The following is a 24,978-nucleotide window of genomic DNA, read 5'->3' on the forward strand; positions in this document are numbered from 1 at the left end:
TTGTGCAGTTTTCCTCCCAAAAAGGTGAATGATACGATGTGGCATTCGGCTGGAGATAAACAAACACAATGTTATCAGCATTAATACTTAATACTTAAAACCCTTAAATTACTAATTGATCCCGTCTATTTGAAATGAATGATTTTCCTTGCTTCCTGAATACAACAAGCAAATATTCTGTTTATGTTCCCTAATGTTAGGCCTAATTTTCTTAAGTTTTAATAATTTTCTCAGGTAGATTGATATATTTTTGTGATTTGTATAGCTAGTAACAAAGAGTGGTATGGGAGTTAGCCCTGAAGCAACGCCACCTCTGCTGCACGGAGCCCAAAGTAATGACCTAAATGAAGTTAAATCTAATTAAACTCCAAGCTCCTCAACCTGTCATGCCTTCAAGGTTTGTTGAATGTGATTTGAGATGTGAAGAAATATAAAACTATACACTGGATGCAGAGGCTACGAGTAAATTACCGGTGTCATGCTACTGAAGACAAGAAGAGCAGACACTGACTAAGAATAGGGACATCTCAACTTAATTAGTCTGATTGAATGAGTGTGACTAAAAATGGAAACATGTATAATACATAACAGGATTGAAAACCAGTGTGACGGGCGGCTCCTTCAGGTGAGAATATCTGTGCCATGCAGGGAAAACAACTGAGGCACAAGTTGAGCTACGAATCTCAAGCAGTGCAGAAAAGTACAAACCTATTCACCCGTTTCATACATACATTGAATTGTTTATTAAAAAATATTGTTTGTGAGTGTAAACTCTCATTAGGCTCCCAAAAAAACTCCCACATATTGTAGAGAAGAATAAACTATAATGTTTATTGCCAAGTGGAACAGGTCTCAGAGGAGTGACGGTGCTGGAACAATAGCTTCTAATTACAGAAGGTTCTTATATTATCCTATTTGTCCCAAAGAGAGTCAAAGTGAGGCTACTGGAGCATCTGGCTTTTCTGAAACTGGGCTATGACACTTATGACCCAGAGTGTCAAGGGAATTGTTCTTGTTGTTCACCTCCCTGACTGAGGGGAGTGCTGTGATACGTTTTGCCTTGCCCTGTGCTTTCCTTTTGTTACAGGTAATTGGAGGGAACCTGTGTGGCCGGCCCTCTTTCTCCACCTTCCAACCGGGCCATGCCCCACAACACCGATTCCTATGTGGTGGGATTAGTAAGGGTGTCGGTAGGGGTGAGGAGCCCTTTTGTTTAACCCCGTTTTCTCCTGTTTTCTGATAGGGAGATAGGTAAGACATCTGTACTTTCTTTGTTTCTTTTGTGGTCTCGGGAAATTATGTGACTGTTTTGTTTGTTATTTTGGGCCAGACCTTACCCTGAAGAAGTTATGACACAGAGTGCACAAATAAAAACTATTGTTCTTTACAAACTGCCTCATTGGTCCTAATTTGGGCGGTGGGGGGACCCGTCCGAATGTTACGCTCAGGCTCCCAGAGGCCGGGCGTAACAGAGACACAGTTGGAAGATGTTTGGGGGAAGACACTGACCTAAGACGCACACATAATCAAAAGTAATGATGGTAAAGATTATTGTCATTCTTGTTTGGAAACAGGAACATTGTTCTTAAATCCCAATGACCTGGTTTTGCCTGACACAGCTGGATTCAAAGAGCCAATAAACAACCACTGTTAAGGACCCATTTGCTCTAAATTGATAGTAATTATCAGTTTGAAAAGTCAGGAGCTCTGCAAATGAAGGTGGGTGTTTTAAAAAGGACGAGCAAGGGTTTTGCACTTGCAGCAGGAGAGTGCTACCCAATGCTGATTTGAGATTGTGTCAGCCCCATTAAACAGAGTTTGAAAGCTAGTAAAATATTTATTCTGTTGTTGCATGTAAGCTGGGGGCAGCAACACATTTACTAAATTGGATCTTTAAGCTTAAAGAATACAAACTGCAGTCTTGGCAGATACATTGGTGTCAAAAATAAATGTGATTAATTCAGTAAAAAGGTGGCATGGACAAGTTAACTGGAAATGTCTGACAACCCTTTTTTATACTTTTATTACAAACGCTTTCCAAAGATTACACCTCCCTTTCGAAAGAGGACTCCTCAACCTCCTCAAGTCACAAGAGCATAACTCATATTAAAGATTTTGGCAAAATGATTTTACAAGCAGTAAGCAAGAACAAAGAAAGACAAGCCTCACCGAAGAGATCGCTTAACTCTGATTATTGGAAAGCCAAAAGTTTTACCAAGAAAATGAAGGGCAAAGCTAATGTCAGAGTGGAGACGGAGACATACTGTGCAGAGCACTAAAAGGGTTCTGATTAAAAGCTCCACTTCAGCAAATGAAAAGCCAACTTAGCTGCGCTGATAATAATAAAAGCACGATGGCATTTTCACTTCCTGGAAAAAGAAGAGGGAGTGACATGTCTCTCGATGTGATGTGTGGCTGAGCTTCTCCAAAATATAAACACATTTTAAGACTAAAAATACAACATTCAAGCAGCACAAGTGTGAATTTGACGTAGTAACAAGAAAGGCTTTGTTTATGCGGTGTAAATCAAAAGCTGTTTACTTGTCTGTTTCAATGCATCATCAGAAAGGACAAGCAAATGACAAAGCAATCCTAATTGACATTTTAAGGAAACGGTAATGTTGCGTGTCATGAAAGCCAAATGATGGGCACTGCTTTGACAGCAATGCTTTCAAGCAGCGTGCTTACTTCATCATTTAAAGCAATATGGAAGTGGATGATTGCAAACTAAATCAATGTCATTGCATTCCTAATATAAACACTTTGTCTTCGCTTTGTAGCTCAATTTAAATGATTATTATGAATATTATGACTTTGGTGGAGTGACGCTCAATGCAACATCTTTAACCAACCGACCCTTTTGCACCACAAATGAGGCACACACATCTATGAAAAAAAAATCGAAACCCATTCTTGGATGTACAATTAAAAAAATAGTAAATTGTTTGCCTTTTATTGGCCTGGATATTTTCTGCAATCATTGTCAAATCTGGTGTGCGCCTGCTAGTCTGCTAAAATAGCCAGATGGTAAAGTGCCAGATGCTTAACTTAACACATGGGTAGTGAGAAAGCTACTTGATGGAGACACTTCAGAGTTTGCAAATCAAGTGGCACTGCTCATCACATTTTCAATGATCTGTTAAAGAGTTATTGTGTAAGCTTGGAAGAAAATTCTCACCAAAACCAGATTGTGATTGTTGTTTAACAATACAAATGTTACGTGCTGCACTCACCCCGATGTGAAACGGTCCGGTGTAGTAGTCCAAATTAGCCTGAACGAAGCCAATGTTTTTCAGACCAAGCTCAACGCCACGACTCTGGGCCCTGACTAATGACTCCTCTTTGTTCTCTATCAGGATGACCTTGAAAAAAATAAGAAGAACAAAAACAGCTGCAATGAGTGGACGTTGCGTAATAATACAGTAATAATACAGTTTAAATGTGTGCCAAACACTGAGATCTACACAGGGGGAAAAACAATAAATATAAACCCTCACAATTTACTAAAAGCACAGCCTCATTAAAATGACAGACGGATGAGATCTTAGGAGGCATTTTCATAGATTTAGTAAAAAGCAAAATAGGATAGAACATGGTAAAATTATAATTAGGGCTGGGCACGTAAACGCGTTAATCGTGCGTTAACGCAGCACTTAATTAACGCCGACAATTATTTTATCGCGCATTAACGTTTTTATTTTTATTTTTTATTTTTATAATAATTTTTTTAGACAAAAGACAATACATAGACATAACACCTAGAGGACTATAAACAATGCAGACGACAAAACAATGGACATAACATCATAAAGTCAGAGTATTTGTGGGGGAAAAAGAATCTCAACAAATGACGGCAGGTATGAGACGCCCTCAAGACACACGTCACACGGAGAATACACGAGTTGTATGAAAAGGAGAGGACTGCAAAGCGACAGCTTCTGGCGTGCACCCTGTTGCTCTCACTGGGGCGACTGGACATCGGGTGACCAGGCGTCCAGTTTTCCCCGGACATGTCCTGCTTTTGAGCCCTAAAAATGCGTTGGCAGGGATTCCAAAACGTCCGGGATTTTGCTTCGTCGGATATTTGTTTTCTCTGGGTTTTCATAAACTCGTATTTACCCTGACAAGTTTTGGAAATGGTATCTCCTTCTTACGTGAGCTCTGACGGTTTAGAGGACAGTCATTGGTCGACCGATCTCAGGGTTGCCAGATACACGATAATTATCCTCCAAATACAACCATTTTGAGCCTTTGGTACGATACTTCACCATCTCCAATCTGGCAACACGGAGCACCTTGCCGCCTCCACTAGTTCATTGTTGTTTGTGCGGCATGCTATACACTACAACCAGCGTCGCCGCTCCCATAATGCACTACGCGCTGTGCGTAGGGCACCAAGTCCTGAGGGGGCTCCACAAAATAGGCAACTAAAAAATCCTCATAGTTATAATAATTATAATGCCGATATTATTTCAGTCTAGAAATATTAGGCACCTTTTAGGCATGTATATCACAAAACAGGCAGAACAAGAGAGATGTTTTATCTCAGCCCCCCCCCCGACGAAGTGTCCTCTTTTTCACAAACTCAAATCTGGTCACCCTACTGGACATCACTCTGTAACCACAATGACCTCGGAGTTACTGAGCATTATATTGATGAGAAGTGGGCGCTGCATTCACATGCCCTGACTGATGAAAACAGAGGAGACACATGATGCTGAAACGTGCGCGGGACACTTTACTGAAGTTGCACAGCAGTGGAATGTTTCAGATAAAGTCACCACACTGAGCAGATAGAGCACCAGAGATGATCGCTGCTGCGAGACGACTGCCTTTGATCATGACCCTGCTTCAGTCTCCAGCGCTCTGTCACAATGTCTCTGCATAACAGTGCATTTGACAATGTCCTGACAGATTTTATGGCACTTTAGTTCATATGGCAGAACATTTAAAATAAGTGTCAAGTTCTAGGAATTGACAAAGTGTTTTCTGGTGTCTCACTCTAACAGGGACAACACATGTTATGGCACTTTCATTCATATGGCAGAACATTTCAAATAGAAGTGCGCTATACACTACTTTTGAATGAATTATTGGATTTTGCGTATACAAATGCGATTAATCGCGATTAATCGCGATTAATCAGGGAAATCATGCGATTAATCGCGATTAAAAATGTTAATCGTTGCCCAGCCCTAATTATAATATATGATGATTGTAGGGATACATTTAATAGATGGACATATTGGTTTATCTACATATCTCAAGTCAAGTTTTCAAGATGTTCACGTTCGGGAGCAACACATTTCAATTATACGACAGCCACATTTGCATAAATATGCATGTTACCTGGCAATCTGGAAGTGTGTGAGCCAGAACAATCCCGAGATGGCCCTGAGAGAACGCACAAAGAACAAGAAAATAAATGAAAGGGAAAAAAGCATGCATCAACGGAGTTATGATTAGTGCAACCCTTTCCAACCCAGTATTGACCTTTTTGTCATGCAGTGCTACCGCTCTGAGCAGTTTCATTTCAATGTAATTGCCATTCTGTCCGTGTACACCCGCCAACAACAAAAGTCATTTAAAGAGGCAAGAAAAACAAAACAACTAGTTCCTTCAGCTGGAGCAGCATCCTACTGTATCCATCGGGTGAGGGATACATATGCATGCAAAGCTTGACCGATGGATGAAGACGGTTACCGTTCCACTGCAGAAATCCACAATGGTGTAGCCTGGCTTGGCTAACTCCATCACCATGGCAACCAAGTTGTTCAGCTGTTGCCTCTTCCTGACCGCACGAATATTTGACATTTTCCCTGCAAAAGAATAGTAGAAAACAGGTTTTTCGAAGGAAACTAATCTGAAAGCTCAGTTTAATAAACATATTAAACATAAATGGAATTTCATTATGATTTAAAAAATATATTTTGTAGCTAGGTCGGTTCCAGTCAATAAATAAAAATAAAAAATCACATCGTATATCTTTCATTACTCTGTCTGCTTTTTGCTGACAAGAGAGTGAACGGTCCTTTCCCCACAACTGCTCAAATTTTGATTTACAACCAGCCGTTTCAGGTAATGGTTATTCTCTCTTCAACGTGTTTCCAGCCAATTGCCAAGTGGGGAGAGCAAACAATCTTTCAACTTAATCAAAAGCAAGCCTCCGAGCCAAAGTGTCCTCTTCGTTTGAGGCAGAACTTTTGACTGCTGTGAGAGAGCAGTGTGTACCCCATTAACTCAAAGCCCATTTCAGTCTCCTGCATCTTCATCACCCGTCTGCTGGCGCGCCACATCGGCAGTGAGCCGTTGACACGCTGTGTCGATGCCATCTCGGGCCCATCAATCTAGAGTGATGAGTGTTTCAATTTCCCCACACTCACACCTGCATATCCACAACCACAATATCAGAAAAAATATTATTCCTCCACGTTCCTGCTCACACTGCGTTGTATAGAACAACAGGGGAAAGACTTTTCATTCCACCGACAAGTACATTTCATTGTGTCAATTTTCAGGCTCTCATGCTGGATGTTATTGTGCTGATCCCAGTTCTGGGGAAAGCACAATGGATGAATTGAAGAATGAATTTAAAGACCGGAAAACAGCAGGAATGTCTCTGACAGGATGCTGTTCTCCATTTGGATGAGTAACTCACATGGGTGCAGGCACCTTCTATTTATCTGCAGCTCCAGAGGGGCTTCAGTAAAAACAACTTTAGATACATTTGAATACAATTGCAATTTAGAATGGGCAGAAATGTAATCAAAGATGGGGTTTAGCATTGAAACATTGAATAACCTAAAAATGTAAGAGTGCAGCTCAACGTTTTAAATTTGCAATGATTGAATTTTGTATTTCATTTTTGCAATTAGGGGCTGCAACACAATGGCCTAATTGTTTTGCCCAAAACTTTATCTAGCAAAAGCCTAATATTTACAAGGTTTTGCCAAAAATCTCTATATATGTTTTTAAACTATCACTGTAAACTTTAATTTTTTGTCTCTGTAGCTGCATGTGCAAAACATGTTTTATGCTTTAAAGGAAAGAAAGAAGCTGCAGTGTTTAAAGGATGAAAATGTATCAGGCACATCCTTGCGGTTGGGAATATTGGCTGAGTTGCAAGGGATTGAGGTCAGTTACACAAGTTGAAACAAAATAAAAGTGAAGTGCAAAAGGTGTATACAGCATTCCTTGTTTAAAAAAATGTTCATTGATTTTAGTGTGTGTGTGTGTGTGTGTGAGTGAGATTGACTGCATTTCCACTCAAACAAGACATTGTTTTGATGAAAGGTCACCACACAGCTTAAGGTCAAACCCATCAGCTACATAGGACTGAGTGGGTGGCAGCTGAGGCGCTAACTACATGCCAGTCCACCTCTCCCTTTGTTTTCAATTTCATTTTGTTATGTGGTTTCAGGGAAAAGAATATTTCTGAGAGAGCTCTTAAAGGTTCACGCCTCGGGTTGCCTTGATTGCATATAATAGACTCAATTTCAGATGGTAGCCATAAAGTATGTATCAAACAGAGTGGAGCTAAACAACTCTTCTTCTTTTTTAAACAAGAAGAGGAAAAACAAGAGTGAAACGACACTGTCGAGATTACTGAACAGTTCCATATAGTATTTCAATATGTCTGGAATAGGTGGAAAAAAAGGAGGGAAATCAATATCTTAATTAAAGATACAAATGGTTGTGTTCAACTGATCAAATCTATCCCCCTAACTAATTCCCTTACATCCTGCAACCTCCTTTCAGGTTTTATGTAGTCCTCTCTTTCCGCATTAACACAGTTCCGTGTGCGTAAAAAGGTATTTTTTAATTACACCCAAATATAAAAGACAATATAGAATTTTGGAAATTGTAGGTCATATGTCACATAACTACCTGTAAACTTTTCATTCACCTCTCAATTCCTTCTGCTATACTAGTTATATTTAGCTCCAGACTGGACGTAGCCGTTGACCCCGCCCCCTGCCTAACAGGCCGTGGACCCAGGTAATGAGCCCATGAGGTATTGCTCAAACATCGCTTCTGTGCTAAGAGGGTCAGACAGACACGACGTGCAGACAAGCATCTCCCCCGAGGTCTTCGTGAAACTTCATCATCATTCGTCTCTCAGGAAGATTCTCTGCACTGATTTTCAACACACTTGCCATACCCAATGCTGATCGTGGATGACTCTACGCCAGATTATATTTAATAAACAGATTTCTAAATGTTTAATAATAGCCTTTTTTTCAGTGGTTATTCCCACAATTTCCACACAAAGCAAGCGGTCTAGTTGTGGCATGTTAAAGGTTAGCAACAAACCCCCATTTAGTTCTGCAGCTGAGAGCCTGCTGTCAAATATGGAACAATTAAATAGGCTACAGAACTATTAAGAAAGAACTTGAAATAGTGTCTTCCTTCGCCTGGTTTCTAAAATACCACAAATTTGATGGATAACTTTGAATCCTGCACACCGGGTCTCTCCCCCGCAGCCTCTTCTCTGGCCGTGTGTTGGTCAACGAAGGCCACCCTGTACCCGTGTACCGTCTCATGTGCCAGGCAGCTCCAACCTGCGATGAACCAACGTGCTGAAGATTTGCTCCAGCAACTATTGAGAAAAACAAACCCCTCCAGCTGTAAAGGGGGTGATGAGATGATTCAGCATCCCTCTGAGAAAGAGAGCGAGATGGAGATGAGGATACCAGACAAAGCCATCAGCTGCCACAGAGTGAGAGATGGAAGAATCCAATTCAAACAAACTATCATCACCAAGCTCCAAGATGCACAGATTAACAGCTTAACCTCCCATCTGCCATCAGCACCGTCAGGTGATGGATAACAAAAGAGTTTCCAGACGTAAATGAGTTGGATGTTTCTCAGCCAAATACATTTATGTGAGATAATAAAATAATCTATGATAGAAATATTCATAAAACAGATTAATAGGCGTTATAAGATCTAAATTAAATTAAAATCATACCCTCCAAACTCGCCACTGCTGAACTGTGCATACATGTTTTGAGCTCAATTAAATGTATGAACGTCAAACAACAACTTTAATTTAATAGACATCAATTCATCCATCAATTCAATCCAGTTTATTTTGTATAGCCCAAAATCACAAATTTGCCTCAGAGGGCTTTACAATCTGTACACAGACAACATCCCTGTCCCAGGACCTCACAGAGGATCAGGAAAAACTCCCAAAACAGAAAAAACACTTACAACAAAAAAAAGAAGGAAAGAAACCTTCAGGAGAGCAACAGAGGAGGATCCCTCTCCCCGGATGGACAGAAGCAATAGATGTTATGTGTACAGAATGAACAATGTTACAGAGCGACAACAAACTAAATGAATATGACAGAAATGATGAATAATGATTCATTGACATGGACCATGATCCAGACCTTCACAATCCATGAAACAGGAGGAGGAAGCGAGGAGGGGGGGGGGGCATCAGCAGGGCCATGGCAGGAGGTAGGGCAACGGAGGCAGGGGGCCGGCCCACCAGGCAAGTATAATATTTATAATACGAACCATCTTAATTCAGCTTGTTAGAATGCTAACATTTGCTATAAGAGCTAAATACAAGTATTGACCTCATGATGCCACCAGATTAAAAGTCAGGGGATTGTTAAAGTCTAATCCTCTGGAAAGCTGAAACCGTGAATGTTTGGGTAAAATGGTGTTTTACTCAGTTGACGTTTGGGCCCTCTGGACTTTTTCTAGATCGACAATTATAGTATGACAGGAACTCCTGCAAATGTCAAACTAATTTGATTTGCTGGGGGCCTCTTCTTTCTTACCTCAATGGTGGAGCATGATTATCTAATCAGCATCAGATGAGTTTCTAGGGTGCGGCCTCTCTAACAGTGCCTATGTCCAACTATAATTGTTGAGCTTGAAGGCCTCGGGGTCAAAACGTTATCTTGATAAACAAAAAACAAAAATTTGATATGATGGCAGGTTGTGAAGCACTTGTTTCCATTTTTCAGGCCTACTTCTAGTGACCAGCACCTCACTGCAGCCCACTAAGGTTTACGTTACTTTTCTAATATTTTGAACAAAATAGCGTGCCTATCCATCAGGAATAAAAACACGCTGAACAACTCTCCTGGTGACTCGTGCTATTTCGAGAGTGCCTGCGGGCAGCTCATGGCTCCCTTTGGGTCACAAGGCACTCGCAGGCACCATGTTGGCTAACCATGATCTTGTAGTTGTGACAGAATTCAAGGGGCGGCTGTAGCTCAGTGGGGTAAGAGGGCTGTCCTGCAACCGCAAGGTAGTGGGTTCGATCCCCGCTCTCCCCATTAGTTGCAAGTCGAAGTGTCCTTGAGCAAGGCACTGAACCCCCAGTTGCTTCCCGGGCGCTTCACCGCAGCCCACTGCTCCTTAATAACTAAGGATGGGTTAAATGCAGAGAACTAATTTCCCCTTGGGGATTAATAAAAGTGTATATTATATTATATTAATCCTGCTGGTGGCACTACAGGGAGGACCATCAGTGGCTTGTGAGGGACTGTGCGAATGTGAACCTTCACTGTGATCCTCTGCAGGTCACCCCTTAAGTACAAGATTAATTTAATGCAGCTGTAATGTCTATCCGTCACAGTTATCAATGTGCCAAAGTCGGCAAGGCAGGGAAGGTATTTGTCAATGCAGGTTGTCAGGCCAACAGGCCATTTGATTGAAAGATGGTCTCCCTATCTCTGAGGTGGCCAAGTTGCAGTTTAAAAAATAAACTAGAATATGGCCTGAGCATATTTATAATACATTGTACTGTATTTACATTGAACATCGTAGTTTAAAGATAGGATGTCAACCACAATTTGTGAAATCATTTTTCATTCCATTTTCCATTTCACCTCTTTAAAAATAAACCACTATTTTGCCATTTCTGATTGTTATGTTTGTTGTATCTACATATTCGACCTAGAGAATTACATCTTACATTTAAATTGACATTGCAATCTTTTATGAAGGCCTTTAGCCAATTTATGGAAAACAATATAGAAATGTGGCCATTTCTGCCTGCATACAGTCTTACAATTTAAGAGCTGCATGTACAGAAATAGTTTTTGTAATATGTAGGCACATTAATAAACAACTTGAGGTTTGACCATCTTGATGGCCCATGGCGTTTCTTGGTCTAGAAACATTTTTCCTGCATTTGTAACTGGATGAACTTCACATTCACTATTGTTTGGCTTGTGCCTCCTTGTAATATTTTTGCATATGGCCCACAATCCCAAAAGAATTGTACATCACATCAAAATAAGCTAAATAATTCCGAATGTTGCTGTGAAGGGACATCTACCATTAGCCTCATTGACAATAAATACAACAACTGCATCTGAATGAAACAAACATCAAAAGTTTTAACTCACCTCGAACTCGCGAGGCAAAAACAATCACAGAGCATGTAATTCAAAAAGAGCTCAGAAGAAGAGAGCCCAATCTGCAGTGATTCTTTCCCAGCCTTTTGTGTCCTCATGCATCCCAACTGGATCGACAGTCTTCCAGCCTCTTCATAAACAGACGCAGCAATCACAAGTTTGACAGAAACTACCTGCAACTGTCATCTAACCCAGCCCAAATAATTCACCAGCAAGACAAGTTGTTGACAGGTGGACATCAGCTCAGCTCCCCTCCTCTGTCGTTACTCGCATCACACTGTCAGGCCACCTCGGCATGTGGGCTGACTGATCGGATCCCAATGCGAGCAAGACCCGATCTTGGAGCAGACAGACTTGACAGTATGATCGGATGACAAAAGACCAGTGTAGCCACGGCCAAAGGCTCTTTTCAAACTCAAACTTGGCATCAAGCAATACAATCCTGATTGCAATAACCCCAAATACAGTGGTACATACTGGCAAAGAAAATGTCAACAGTAAAATATTTTTTTCTGATAACGAGCAAAACTAATAAAAGCACCAACGTGTCAAGTTTATTTTTTTCCAATCCCAATTTCAACAATTTCCAGGATTGTTTTCTTATTTTCTTTGAAGATTCTCCTTTCGAATCGAAATCCTGAAACCAGGGGAACTGCACTGGGAACACGTGGTATTGTTATATTATTGTCAAATATAAAAGGACAAAAACCATCACAAACCATGTAATTCACAAAAAGAAAACGCAGGATTTAACTGCAGTTATTTATTTTCCCTGACATTTTTCCTCATGCATCCCAACCAGGTCTACAGACACAAGTGTGACAAAAACTACCTGCAACATATCTAGAAAAGCCAAAATGATCCACTAGGAAGACATGCTGTTGGACATTAGCTCAACTCTTCTCCTCTGTCATTATTCACATCACACTGTGACAAGACTGAGGAGGAGCTATAATTTGTCAGCAATGTCAGAAATTATATTTTTTAAGCATCAAGTCAAGTATTTATAAAAATGCTAATAGTCCTGCATAAATTATCCCAGAGGGGGCGAAAATGAGACAATTTCCAATCAAGTTGCACGTCTGGGATCATGTTACAGGAAATGAAGGATGACAAGAAGCTAGATTCTGAGGGCGTGGCTACACTTGCCTTTTTCAAAGTTACTTTTACGCAGCTTTCAGCTGTGTCTGCATGCGTCTGTGGCTACACTTGAAACATCAATACAATGCTATGAATTCTTCATTGTTTTTTTCTGCTTACTCTGCCGAACTAGTAATATTAACAGCAAAATCAGGAACAATTAAGTTTTTCTTCAGCAGTAACTTGACAACTCAAACTGCTCGTCTCAGCTGTGTCCTGGTTTTTCCTCATTGCTCACCTTCGCTCTCATTCACAGGCATGAAAACGGGTCAGGGGTGAAAAAGGTGAGGATAGGCACGCGGGGTGCTGGTGGTGACTTCCACGAACATCGATGTTGGATGATAATCTATAGGTCCTCCATTCTGACACCAAGTCAGTGATCGGGCCCTATAATACTATAATAAGAGTAATATTGTGTATAATATGTAGGGCTGTGAAACTATTACACTTTTTAATCGGGTTAATCACAGGTTTCTGTGGATTAATCATGATTAATCACATATTACCGATATTCCCGGTATATTTTGTGAGAACATAGAGATTTATGACAAAAGACTGATATATACATTTATACATTCTTCTATACAATGGTGCTGCAACTCAGCAGTTATTTAGCAGTTTTCTTCCAAATGGAACATTAATACATCTTCATCCTAAACAGAATGTTTAACCCTCCTGTTACCTTTCGGGTCAATTTGACCCCATTCAATGTTTAATGTCGGTGTTCTTTGGGGTCAATTTGACCCCAGGCTGTTTTTCACTGTGTCAAACATATAAGAAATATCAACTTTTTTATTTATTTAAAGGGCTATTTAGGTAGTCAACAAACAAACATAAAGTACCTCACACTTAAACTTGGGAAACAATATTAATTCTAATAATTTTCCGGAGGTTTTAATTGCTGGGGTCAAATTGACCCCGAGGGTAAAATATGTTAGTAAATGTGAAGGTAACAGGAGGGTTAAACAGAAAAATTTTCTCTTTTGTCAACCATTAACTCCACCATGACACAATCTAAAGGCCTCTAGTCTTCCTCTAGCAGCTGCTGAGGCAAACTGACTGTGTGGGTTTTCTTCATGAACTGGGTCATGATGAAAGGGACGGCGGGGACACCGCTGCAAAGCTGAAACTTAAAGGAATTGACGGAAGGCACCACCAGGAGTGGAGCCTGCGGCTTCATGTGACTCAACACGGGAAACCTCACCGGCCCGGACAGGTGGACAGATTGACAAGTGACTTCTTTTTGCTCGGTCCCGATGACGGAGATCGATAAGTGTTAACGCAACGCGAAGAGACAGAGATGACATGCTGCTGTGGAGATACGATCAACAACAGACGTTTCGTTTAATAAAAGAACAAAGACGTGCTATAGAGAACATGTCAGGGGGCGGGCCAATCTCTTTAATGTCATGCGATCTACCAACACTACGCCGCGATCGACTGGCAGGTCGCGATCGACGTGTTGAGACCCTGATCTACAGGAAGTAAAAGTCGTAACAAGGTTTCCGGAGGTGAACCTGCGGAAGGATCATTACCGATGAACAGACCGTCTGCATGAGAGCGGACAGAGTTCAGATTGAAGAGGTGTATTGGAAGCTCATTTTGCGCATGCGTTAAATGCGGTAAAAAAATTAAACTAATTAATCCTGTAATTTAATCATAACGCGTTAACGCGTTATTTTTCACAGCACTAATAATATGGTCATTCATGAACCAACTTCTTTTTGTTGTTGTTGGCGTGAACAAGTCTTCAAGTCTTGTGTGCTCTGCTGAGCCATGAGTCTGTTCCTCAAGTCTGTTCCTCGAGTCTGTTCTGCCTCTACCTGGTTGTCACGATCTTCTATAGTACCTGCCATAAATATCATGATACAATACCATAAAAACAGTCTACCATAAATACGATACTGGTATATTTATCTATAATAGTAATAAATAAAATATCTGTATGGTTCACTTTTTAAACACTTAACAAATGGCAGTAATATTAGTATTAATACAGCAAGATATTAATGAAACTACATGGAGCCATCATAGCATTGATCAATGATTATACACTATGAGGCCGTTAGTCTCTGACCAGAGGATACAGAGTTCATCAGGATGAGCAGCTGTAGAGTTACAGAACTTTACAGACTGAACTTAAACATTTCACTTCTGGCATCTTTTTTTATTTTTATTTTTAAAGCCGAAAATTCCACCACTTAACGCCCCTCTCTGTTAGCGCTGCGCAGTGTGCGCAGACAGCTTGACACGGAGCAGCGCGTGCGCTCTGATCGCTTTTTTAATGAAGTATTGAGACTAAAAATATGCTAAATCACATCGCTCTGAACGTGCGGGTACTTTGTTAGCATCGCTCCACCGTGCAGCGCGACAGCAGCAGAAGTAGCGGCTAACATTCAAGCTAACCTAAACCACCAAACGCTGAAGACATCTTGACGCTGATTGGCCGAGACGCGACACGTCCCATCAAAGATGTTTTATTGCGAAGAGCACCCACTCCACATTTTCTCCGTGTCCCACTCCAATCTCATAAACGCCGGCCGGCCAATTGACCCCCACCCCAAAACAAAAACTCTTCGGATCTACACGATTCACGTAAGTCACCTATTTTGGTTTCAAAACGGCGAATTTCGCCGAAAGGTGAGGGATTCTCATGCCTGCATTCAGAGAAACCTCTGCGTGGGGAAGGGATAATGTGACACCTAGACCAATTGTCTGGATTTTGCCCACATTCCTTCCACACCTCACAGGGATCTGAACTCAATGCGATCCAGGCCACCTTGACATGTGGCATAGCTGATCGGATCCCAATGTGAGCAAGATCCCATCTCAGAGCCGACATTCTTGATAGTTAACGCGTCCCGGCATGGTTGGATGACAACAATTGGATTAAAAAGTAAGAGCGTGAACAGGGTCAAAGACTCTTCAAACTGCAACTTGGCATGATGGAATATAATTCTTACAAACAATTACAGTGAAACATAAGGCCAAAGAAGATGCAATGTTTGGCCAACAGTTATTGAATAGTAAAATCTTATTCTAAAAAGATAAATAAAACAAGCGTGTCAAGATTATTTTACTTGTTTCCAATCCAAACTTTTTTTTCTTGTTTCAATTGTAGAGACTAATTTCTGAACAAAATCGAGAAACAACAGAAGCTGCACAGGAAGAGAGTGGTATTATCTCATCCAACTGAGCCCGGTTGTATGGGGTGAACAGCAGAACACTGAGTGTACACTGTAGTACATACTAGTTGTCGTCATCTGCATTGCAAATGAACACAATATAATTACAATGTTCTGTGGATGTATTTATATTTGCCTGCAGCAGAAAGACATTTACGTATTTCCATCGTACATAAGAACAAACCATAATTTCCATTGCAGTTCTTCCATCTCATGTTTCCTTGGCCTCTTCTGTGAATAGTTGTTAAATTGTTTGTAATCTGGAGCTCAGGCATTTTCTGATAAAATATTTTTTAGTTTAATCTCCTTCCACAGGTCAAAGGCAGAATAATCTAATGATGTTGGTGTTAATGAACGGGCAGCATACCATCAGGAATAATTACTGGCACAACCAGAAATGACAGAACCAGTAAGAGTCTTGATATCAAAAATATGAGTTTTCCTGAGCTTTTCCCCCACAACTGCCCAGTCTTATCGAGCAGGTCCATCACACAGATTAGAATGTAAACACTTTGCTGTGGTACAGAGGGCCTCTGTTTGGTCTCTGCAGGATCCGACAGCCAACATATTTCAGAGGATATGCTGGTTTAAAGAGCAAACATAAGGAGGGCTGGTCTAAGATTCTACTTTAGATTATGTTGTTGAATTTATGGCTTCAATATTTTGAGTAGATCATTTGGATTGCATGTTATTTTTCTTTTAAGATTGCTGACTAGTTTATGGTATACTGGTCAAAATATAGGGAAACTTGTTTTCTGAAAATTATATTTGAAAGAGTGGAGGTGTAATTATATTTGAGGACAAACACATTATGTGTTTACAACAGTACATGGTTTCTTTGAACAGAGGAACAGAGGCTCTTGTGTTAGACAGAGCATGTTAATTAAAAAGTATGCCTTAATACAATGTTGGAGACGAGAAAGTTTCCACATCTCTCTCTCAAATGTAAACACCAGAGTTACGCAGATCTAAAAGTGTCTAGCAACCTATTGGAGTGGAAGGACGGTCTTGAAACAACTCACGTTGGTGAGAAATAATTTACAATGTGCGAGTTGCTAATGACGACAATGAACAAATTAGGATTGAAAATTGTCATTTTTATTTATTCTAAATGAAATATTGTATGTAAAATGAAAAATGTGATAATAATCATCATCTCAATTCTGTCTGCTATGGAATACTGCTTTTACATTTTCCATAATATGTACAAATAGAAATCTGTTTGGGGAAGCTGTTTGTGTAGATGATCAATACATTTTATAATATATTGTTGACTGTAAAAATCTATTTGGTAGATAGTATTTTAGAATGCATATATACTTGATGTAGTTAGTAGCATAAATAAGAGGTTTATCGTTTGATGTGGTGATCAGAATAAAACTCAATAGATTTTTTGGAATGCGCTAATGCAGGGCTCCAGACTGCGACCAAATGGTCGCATTTTGCGCCTAGAATTTAGACACAGTGCGAGTAAATTTTTCATCAACTCGCGCATGCGCGACCAGTAAATTAGCAGATATTTTTTTGTTTTTGTTATTAAATATTTTTGTTGCTGACAAACTTGTTCTACACTTCAGCCCACTATAGTTAGCGGTAATGCCTGAATGACTGGTTTTCTAACCGACATTAACTCCAGAAGAAGAAGAAAGGAGACGAAAACAGAAGAAGAAGAAGAAGGCTGGCCTGTGTGTGAGAGCGGGGGGGGGGGGGGGGATGACCACGGTTATAGGCTAATGTGTGAAAAGAGGCGGGTCTTGGGGGTTATCGCGCGAATCCAAAGATTTTACATAGCGGTGTCTCCTGTAAACAATGGACAATGGCGAAGCGGACTATCAGTTCGTACTTTCTTCCTAAACCTAATGATATAGAGAAGACAAATCCCGAGAATGAGTCCGACTCAGATTGTGAGGAAACGGTCGTGGCGAAAAAAGGCAGGAAATTCAGCTTTCGCGATGAGTGGCTGCGCGAGTTCACCTGGCTGAGGTATTTCAGGGAGACCAATTCAATGAACTGTAAATTCTGCTGTCGATTCCCACAACATGCGGGGAACACGAAATTTGCTGATAAGACTGGCACTACACAATTAAAACACGACACGCTGATCAAACACAACGCCAGTCTGAAACATAAAATGTGCAGCGACCTGTGCAATGAAAGTGCAGCTCCACTCCCAGTCGCATTTAGAAGACAAGAGGCTGCTAACCAGTGCGCCGAGGAGGCCGAATTGCTATTGAAGTTTAACACGGCGTATTTCATTGCCAAAGAAGAACTGCCTTTTACGAAATTTAAAGGCCAACTTGATCTACAAAGGAAGAATGGTGTAAAACTAAACGCAACATACAATAACGACACAGCATGCGCACAGTTTGTTGGCATCATCGCAGATACACTGAAACGGAAGACGTACGAGAAGATTAAGGACGCTCCTTATCTGTCAATCATGATTGATGGGGACACAGATACGTCAACAAAAGAGTGTGAAATCATATACAGGACTGTCTCAGAAAATTAGAATATTGTGATAAAGTTCTTTATTTTCTGTAATGCAATTCAAAAAACAAAAATGTCATGCATTCTGGATTCATTACAAATCAACTGAAATATTGCAAGCCTTTTATTCTTTTAATATTGCTGATTATGGCTTACAGCTTAAGAAAACTCTAAAATCCTATCTCATAAAATTTTAATATTTCCTCAGACCAAGTAAAAAAAAAGATTTATAACAGCTGAGTGTTTGTCAAGGCTCAGGAAACCCTTGCAGGTGTTTCGAGTTAATTAGACAATTCAAGTGATTTGTTTAATACCCTACTAGTATACTTTTTCATGATATTCTAATATTTAGAGATAGGATATTTGAGTTTTCTTAAGCTGTAAGCCATAATCAGCAATATTAAAAGAATAAAAGGCTTGCAATATTTCAGTTGATTTGTAATGAATCCAGAATGCATGACATTTTTGTTTTTTGAATTGCATTACAGAAAATAAAGAACTTCATCACAATATTCTAATTTTCTGAGACAGTCCTGTATGTCAGGATCCTGCAACAAGGGAAACCAACAAATGTTTTGATTGGCCACATCGAAGTGCAACATGCACATGCTCAAGGTATGTTTTCTCTCAAATTATGTTTAAACTCAAAACAGTAACTTCTGAAGAGTTCTCTGTTGTGAATGTTTTACAGTTCATGAAGGCAAACAGGCATAATATTGTATATTGTCAAATTATTTATCAGTAATACAGTAAAAATGATGGGAAAACTTTGCAAGTCTTTTTTTAAATAAAATTTTAAGTTAGGGGCCACTGTGCTCCTAGTAAAAAAAGTTAGTCTGGAGCCCTGCGCTAATGTTTTATCAGACAATTTAATTCAAACAAATTACCTCAGGTCAATACATCAAAAGAAACATTGAAAGCGGTCACTAGATGGAAAGGAGACTTGTGCACTTATTACCTTCGCATTGAAAATGCCGGAAGGTTATGTTTTGATCGCCGTGTATTTATTTATTTATTTATTTATTTGTATGCGTGTTATTCGCAAATCTCAAAAAGTATTGAACCGAATCGCATGAAATTTGGTGGGATGATTGTTTATTATCCGGGGACCAGTTGATTAGATTTTGGGATCGATCGGGTCAAAGGTCAAAGGTCATGAACAGGTCAAAATCTTTCGCAGAACTCAAAAAGTATTGAACCGAATCGCATGAAATTTGGGGGGATCATTGTTTATTATCCGGGGACCAGTTGATTAGATTTTGGGATCGATCGGGTCAAAGGTCAAAGGTCATGAACAGGTCAAAATCTTTCGCAGAACTCAAAAGTATTGAACCGAATCGCATGAAATTTGGTGGGATGATTGTTTATTATCCGGGGACCAGTTGACTAGATTTTGGGATCGATCGGGTCAAAGGTCAAGGGTCATGAACAGGTCAAAATGTTCTTGAATCGCCTGAAATTTGGTGGGATGATTGGTTATTATCCGGGGACCATTTGATTAGATTTTGGGATCAATCGGGTCAAAGGTCAAGGTCATGGAAAGGTCAAACTCTTTTTTTACCATAGCACGATACATTTTTGTCCAATTGGCATGCAACTAATGCCAAAATGTTCATAATTCAATGCCCAATCTTGTGATATGCGAAGGTATGCGCTCTACCGAGTGCCCATTCTAGTTGTATCTGAAGTAAGCAAATTTATTTTGAAGACAAAAGCATTGCATTCAGTTTCATACATGTTAATGTCTATGTTTGACTAAATGGAATGACACAATAATTGTGGGTTGTACTCCATCAGGCTGTATACAAGCAATCCTGATACATTTGCTCATAAAAGCACAGGGCACGCGATGTGTGAGTGTTCAGTGAGGTAAAGTAGAAACAGGGAGGTCATCATCTTCTCAGCCCGACCTCTGGAGCTCATCTATTCATGAATGTACCAGATTGTCAGTTCACAATGGATAAGTTAGGCTGTCTTAGTCCTTCCGAGGCACAAAAACAATCTTTCCTCATCTTGGCAGCTGTTCAGAACAATGCAGCGTCTCATAAAACAAGTGCAAGAAGAGAGTACAAGTAAAGCAAAGTGGCTTTAAAAGTTAACCTGTTGGGACCCAACTCCTGCAGAAGCAGCGCAGTGTTTTTGGAACTGCTGAATTGAAGCATACATTGACAACAGTATGTGAATGTGTCATGCGCCAAATTAAAGGCTGGCTAATGCAACAGCAACTCCTGTTAAACTGCATGGTGTGAGCGAGCATGTTTATTACCTTCGCATTGAAAATGCGGAAGGTTATGTTTTGATCGCCGTGTATTTATTTATTTATTTGTATGCGTGTTATTCGCATAACAAAAAAAGTTTTAAACCGAATCGCATGAAATTTGGTGGGATGATTGGTTATTATCCGGGGACCATTTGATTAGATTTTGGGATCGATCGGGTCAAAGGTCAAGGTCATGAAAAGGTCAAACTTTTCTTGAATCGCATGAAATTTGGTGGGATGATTGGTTATTATCCGGGGACCATTTGATTAGATTTTGGGATCAATCGGGTCAAAGGTCAAGGTCATGAAAGGTCAAAATCTTCTTTTTACCATAGCACGGTCAATTTTTATCCAATTGGCATGCAACTAATGTAGGGCTGCAACTAACGATTATTTTGATAATCGATTAATCGGTTGATTATTCTATCGATTAATCGATTAATCGGATAAAAAAACTTTAATTTTCAACCCATTATTCAAAACAGGGTCCGTACGGTCATGGAAAACCTGGAAAAGTCATGGAATTTTTAAATGGCTATTAGCAGGCCTAGAAAAGTAATTGAAAAAATAAAATCCCAAAATATTTGGAAAAGTAATGCAAATTTGTTTTATTCAAATGTTAATTTACACGGTATATATACGGTATGCTTTGGAATTCTCATTGTTATTTTAAATACTACATCTTCTCACTTTGTCACGTATAGACAGAGTTTTCACAAAATGTTTAATCATGGAAATTTGGTTAAAAGTCATGGAAAGGTCCTGGAGATCCACTGGTCAGCATGTGATGAACCTGTTCACTGGTCACCATGGTGATGAACCGTCACAAACAGACTGACAGCTTTCCTCTCCTGAGCAGTGGTCCCCATGTGGACCGGCCCCCTGAACAATATCAGACGCATTCTGATTTATTATTTTTTTCACCTGGCCCGCTGCCGTTGAGATTGCAGTGAGACGCGGAAAAAATGTGAAGTGGTGCTCTTCACAATAAAACATCTTTGATGGACGTGTTGCGTCTCGGCCAATCAGCGTTCAGATGTCGAGCGTTTGGGAAGTTGGGTTAGCTTGAATGTTAGTCCGCTACATCTACTGCTGTCACGCTGCACGGTGTAGCGATACTAACAAAGTACCCGTACGTTAACACGATCTGATTTAGCAGATTTTTAGTATCGATACTTTATTAAAAGAGCGATCAGAGCTCACGCGCTGCTCCGCTCCGTTAAATATTGTCTGCACGCGCAGCGCTTACAGCGAGTCGTGGCTTATCTCCGTGGAAAAATATTTTCCGCCATCCGCCACGGAATAAATAACCACGTTTTCTACGTGATACTCTTGTGGAAATGCCACACACGTCGTGACATGTAGCGCCCTGGTGTCTGGGTTCATAACGTCACCCGTAGGCGCACTTAGCTCCGTGAATGTCTCCGACTACGTGAATGACTTCCGCATCCAGCGCCACGTGAGCAGCAGCAGCCAATTAGATTCATCAACAGAGGAGCAGCTCAGCGCTGATTGGCTCTCACAACGCAGCATTCTGTCTGTCCTCTCCCTGGGCTCTGGTTTCCCCTGCGCCGCTCTGCGCTCAACTCAACTTTGTTTATACTCCGCGACTTATTGAGCGCCGTAATAATCGCGCGACACAACGAATCGATAATGAAATTCGTTGCCAACTATTTTATTAATCGATTTTTATCGATTCGTTGTTGCAGCCCTAAACTAATGCCAACATGTTCATAATTCAATGCCCAATCTTGTGATATGTGAAGGCATGCACTCTACCGAGTGCCCATTCTAGTTTCCTTTATGTGGCTAGAAGAGTGTAAAATGCTGGTTCCCAAAGTGCTATTGACTGCACACACGTAAACTGAGCAAACAAAATAAGGAGCGGCCCCCACCACTGGATAAACAAACTGTAACAAAAGGTATAATGGATTACTAAGATCTTGACGAATGCAGATGCAAGTAAAGCTAAAGGCTTAAACCAATTTCACATATTATGTCTTAGAAAAACAGGGAAAACAGGTCATAAAATTGTTTTTTAAAATGTTTTAAATAAAAGCATGTCTACAATGTTTGGTACTGATAATCAGTTAAGTCTTCTAACCCAATACGGTTCTTTGAAGTAGAACGTATTTGAAACGTATTCTTTGAATACCTCTAAAACAACACAAAATGGACCAGTAAGCTGTAACTAAATGTTTATGGTTTTCCATCAAATCATTGGAGTTTATTGGGAAAGTACAGAAGGAAAAATATGTTTCAATCAAATGAAGTTATCGCTTCAGGGCTGGATTTGCATTGCATGACATTAATTCAAGTAGAGGGAAACAACTTGATTCAATACAGTTCCATAAAGTGAAAGGCACCTTCTACATATTGTTATGTGACACGGTTCTGGCTTGCTCTCCTTTCAGGAATAGCTACAATATCTAGTTGGCAGCGTTTTAGTTCCACCTTGGCATTGACAACTGCAGGCATCGCATCTTGCAATGTTGTTTCCATAATTCAATATTTTAAATGGCTTGTTGGCATTTAAAAGTGTATGCACTGGTGCAGAAAAATGTTGTTCTTTATTCTGGAAAACTGCAGACCGAAGCATGAGGAAATTAACTTTAGGGTCATCTCTTCATATTGACCATAATTAATAACAGGAGAGAAATCTAAATTAATACTCCTTTTCTGGCAGAGTCAATATTCTGAGGAATGTTGCTGAAAGCTGCAATACCACACAAGATACCTGCAATTGTGTTGCAAAGTATTTAGACAGTTTTGAGGCTACACAGCCAAATACACACAGAGCGGCAACTAAATATAATCGTGTTGAGTCAGCTTGAAGAAGAAAAAGCTCCTATTGTTGACAAGCTTGTCGGAGAAAAGAAAGTCGGCTTTCACAGCAGCAAACGCGGACATGTGTTTGCGTAAGACTGTGAGGACAAGAAAAATGAACGCTAATGAAGACAAACACAAGAGGAAAAACCTCTCACTCCACATCCTTCAACAGCTTTGGAATGTCTGTCAAAACATGAGCAGACAGAGCCAGAGGCGAGAGGTCTGCATAATTATGGACCTCTCAGGTCCCTCTTACAGGTCAGAGCACATACCTAATGTGTCTGCACGGTGTTGTTGAAAAACAGGCAACAACCAATCTGAGCGTCTGTTTTGCTCTCCAAAATACATCCAAGTACTGCCTACTGCTTTTCCACGTGCGCAGGGCATCATCACATCAACACGTTTGACACATTTACATAAACTATCAAAATGAAAATCTGAATCATTGCTGGTATGGTTAAAATAATTTGTGAATTAATTTATTGGTCAAACAAAATCTATAATTGATATGATTATCAATTCATAACAGTGGGTCACAATGTCTTACATTCGAAGATGTGCACATATGTTTCTATATTTGGTGCCGGTGTTGATTTATTACCCATTGAGATCTTTTGATTGTCAATCAAAAACATCTGTTCAAAAGAACCACTATCAGCTATGAATAGGCACAAATTGATGAATAAATCAATAATTAAAATGCAAACCTAAGCTGATAACCCTTTATTCTCCAATCCCATAGTCTCCTATAACTTCCTTTAAGATTTCTGAAATAAACAATGTAATCTGATACTGAGCACAGACAAGTGTTTAGTAAGCAGGTCAATTAATTAATTAATTAATGAAATGTAGTCGTTAATTCACTTTTCTTTCAAAGATGTTGTCTATTTCCTCCATAATTAGAATGAAACAATGTAGTTCTTTTCAAGGAATAAAAAATAATATCGAGCGATTATTAAAAGAGGTTTATTGGACAGACCCGTTTCATAAATATTCCCCCTCAGCCAACATGGTATGTGTTGTAACATGCCAAAGGGTCTAAATGGAGACCCTCTGCCTTTTCACATCGTTTCAGTTGACTGGGCCTGTCAAAACATCCGACAAAGAGGACAATACAGAGCCTGTCCAACCCTCTCAGTTATCATGGCAACAAAACAGGTTTTTGTTGTTGTTAGTTATAGTGGCATATATGAAATATAAATGTTTTCAATGGAAAACTATAAATTTAAAATATTTTTAAAGGGTGGCTTAAGAACCCCCTTAATAACACATCTTGGATATTTCAATTTATTGTATATTTTGGTCACGATGATCCCACAATGAGATGTTCATATTGGCCCCAGCCATTGCTCTCCTTTTGGCTATCATTCACTCTGTCGGCTAAATGTTGCAATCTGCCTCCTGAATGCTGTTCACTGCACTATTTGTAGTGGACATGGCAAAACAACATTACACTTCTCTGCTTCAAACTCAGGGAGTTTGGAATTGATCCGTTCTGGCATAGGCCATGAGGTGAGCGAAGAAAAAGTGTTGAATAAGATTATTTTCCTTCATTTCTTTCTGTTGTTAGTGAATTCGCCATGAGCAGAAACAAACATTTGGTGGTTGTTGAGACGATTCAAATGATTTGAAACACACAATAACACATCGGTAAAACATGTCCACAACAATTTCGTAGAGGTGTTAT

At 40.0% G+C, this 24,978-nt stretch overlaps 1 protein-coding gene across 4 annotated transcripts in view; it reads right to left on the bottom strand.

Annotated features, from left to right (window-relative positions):
• Nucleotides 1-24,978, bottom strand: part of gstcd (glutathione S-transferase, C-terminal domain containing) — a 71,239-nt gene that overhangs the window by 14,514 nt on the left and 31,747 nt on the right. For 3 of the 4 annotated variants that reach the window (XM_056409935.1, XM_056409934.1, XM_056409937.1), the window contains exons 6-8: nucleotides 5,704-5,819; nucleotides 5,350-5,394; nucleotides 3,234-3,362 (exon numbers count right to left, since the gene is read on the bottom strand). In XM_056409935.1, the coding sequence (XP_056265910.1) occupies nucleotides 3,234-3,362; nucleotides 5,350-5,394; nucleotides 5,704-5,819 (290 nt within the window). The remainder of the gene's footprint in view (nucleotides 1-3,233; nucleotides 3,363-5,349; nucleotides 5,395-5,703; nucleotides 5,820-24,978) is intronic. The other variant, XM_056409936.1, reaches the window with a different exon arrangement.

This window comes from Pseudoliparis swirei, chromosome 24, assembly GCF_029220125.1.
Source record: "Pseudoliparis swirei isolate HS2019 ecotype Mariana Trench chromosome 24, NWPU_hadal_v1, whole genome shotgun sequence".
NCBI classification, from domain to species: Eukaryota; Metazoa; Chordata; class Actinopteri; order Perciformes; family Liparidae; genus Pseudoliparis; species Pseudoliparis swirei.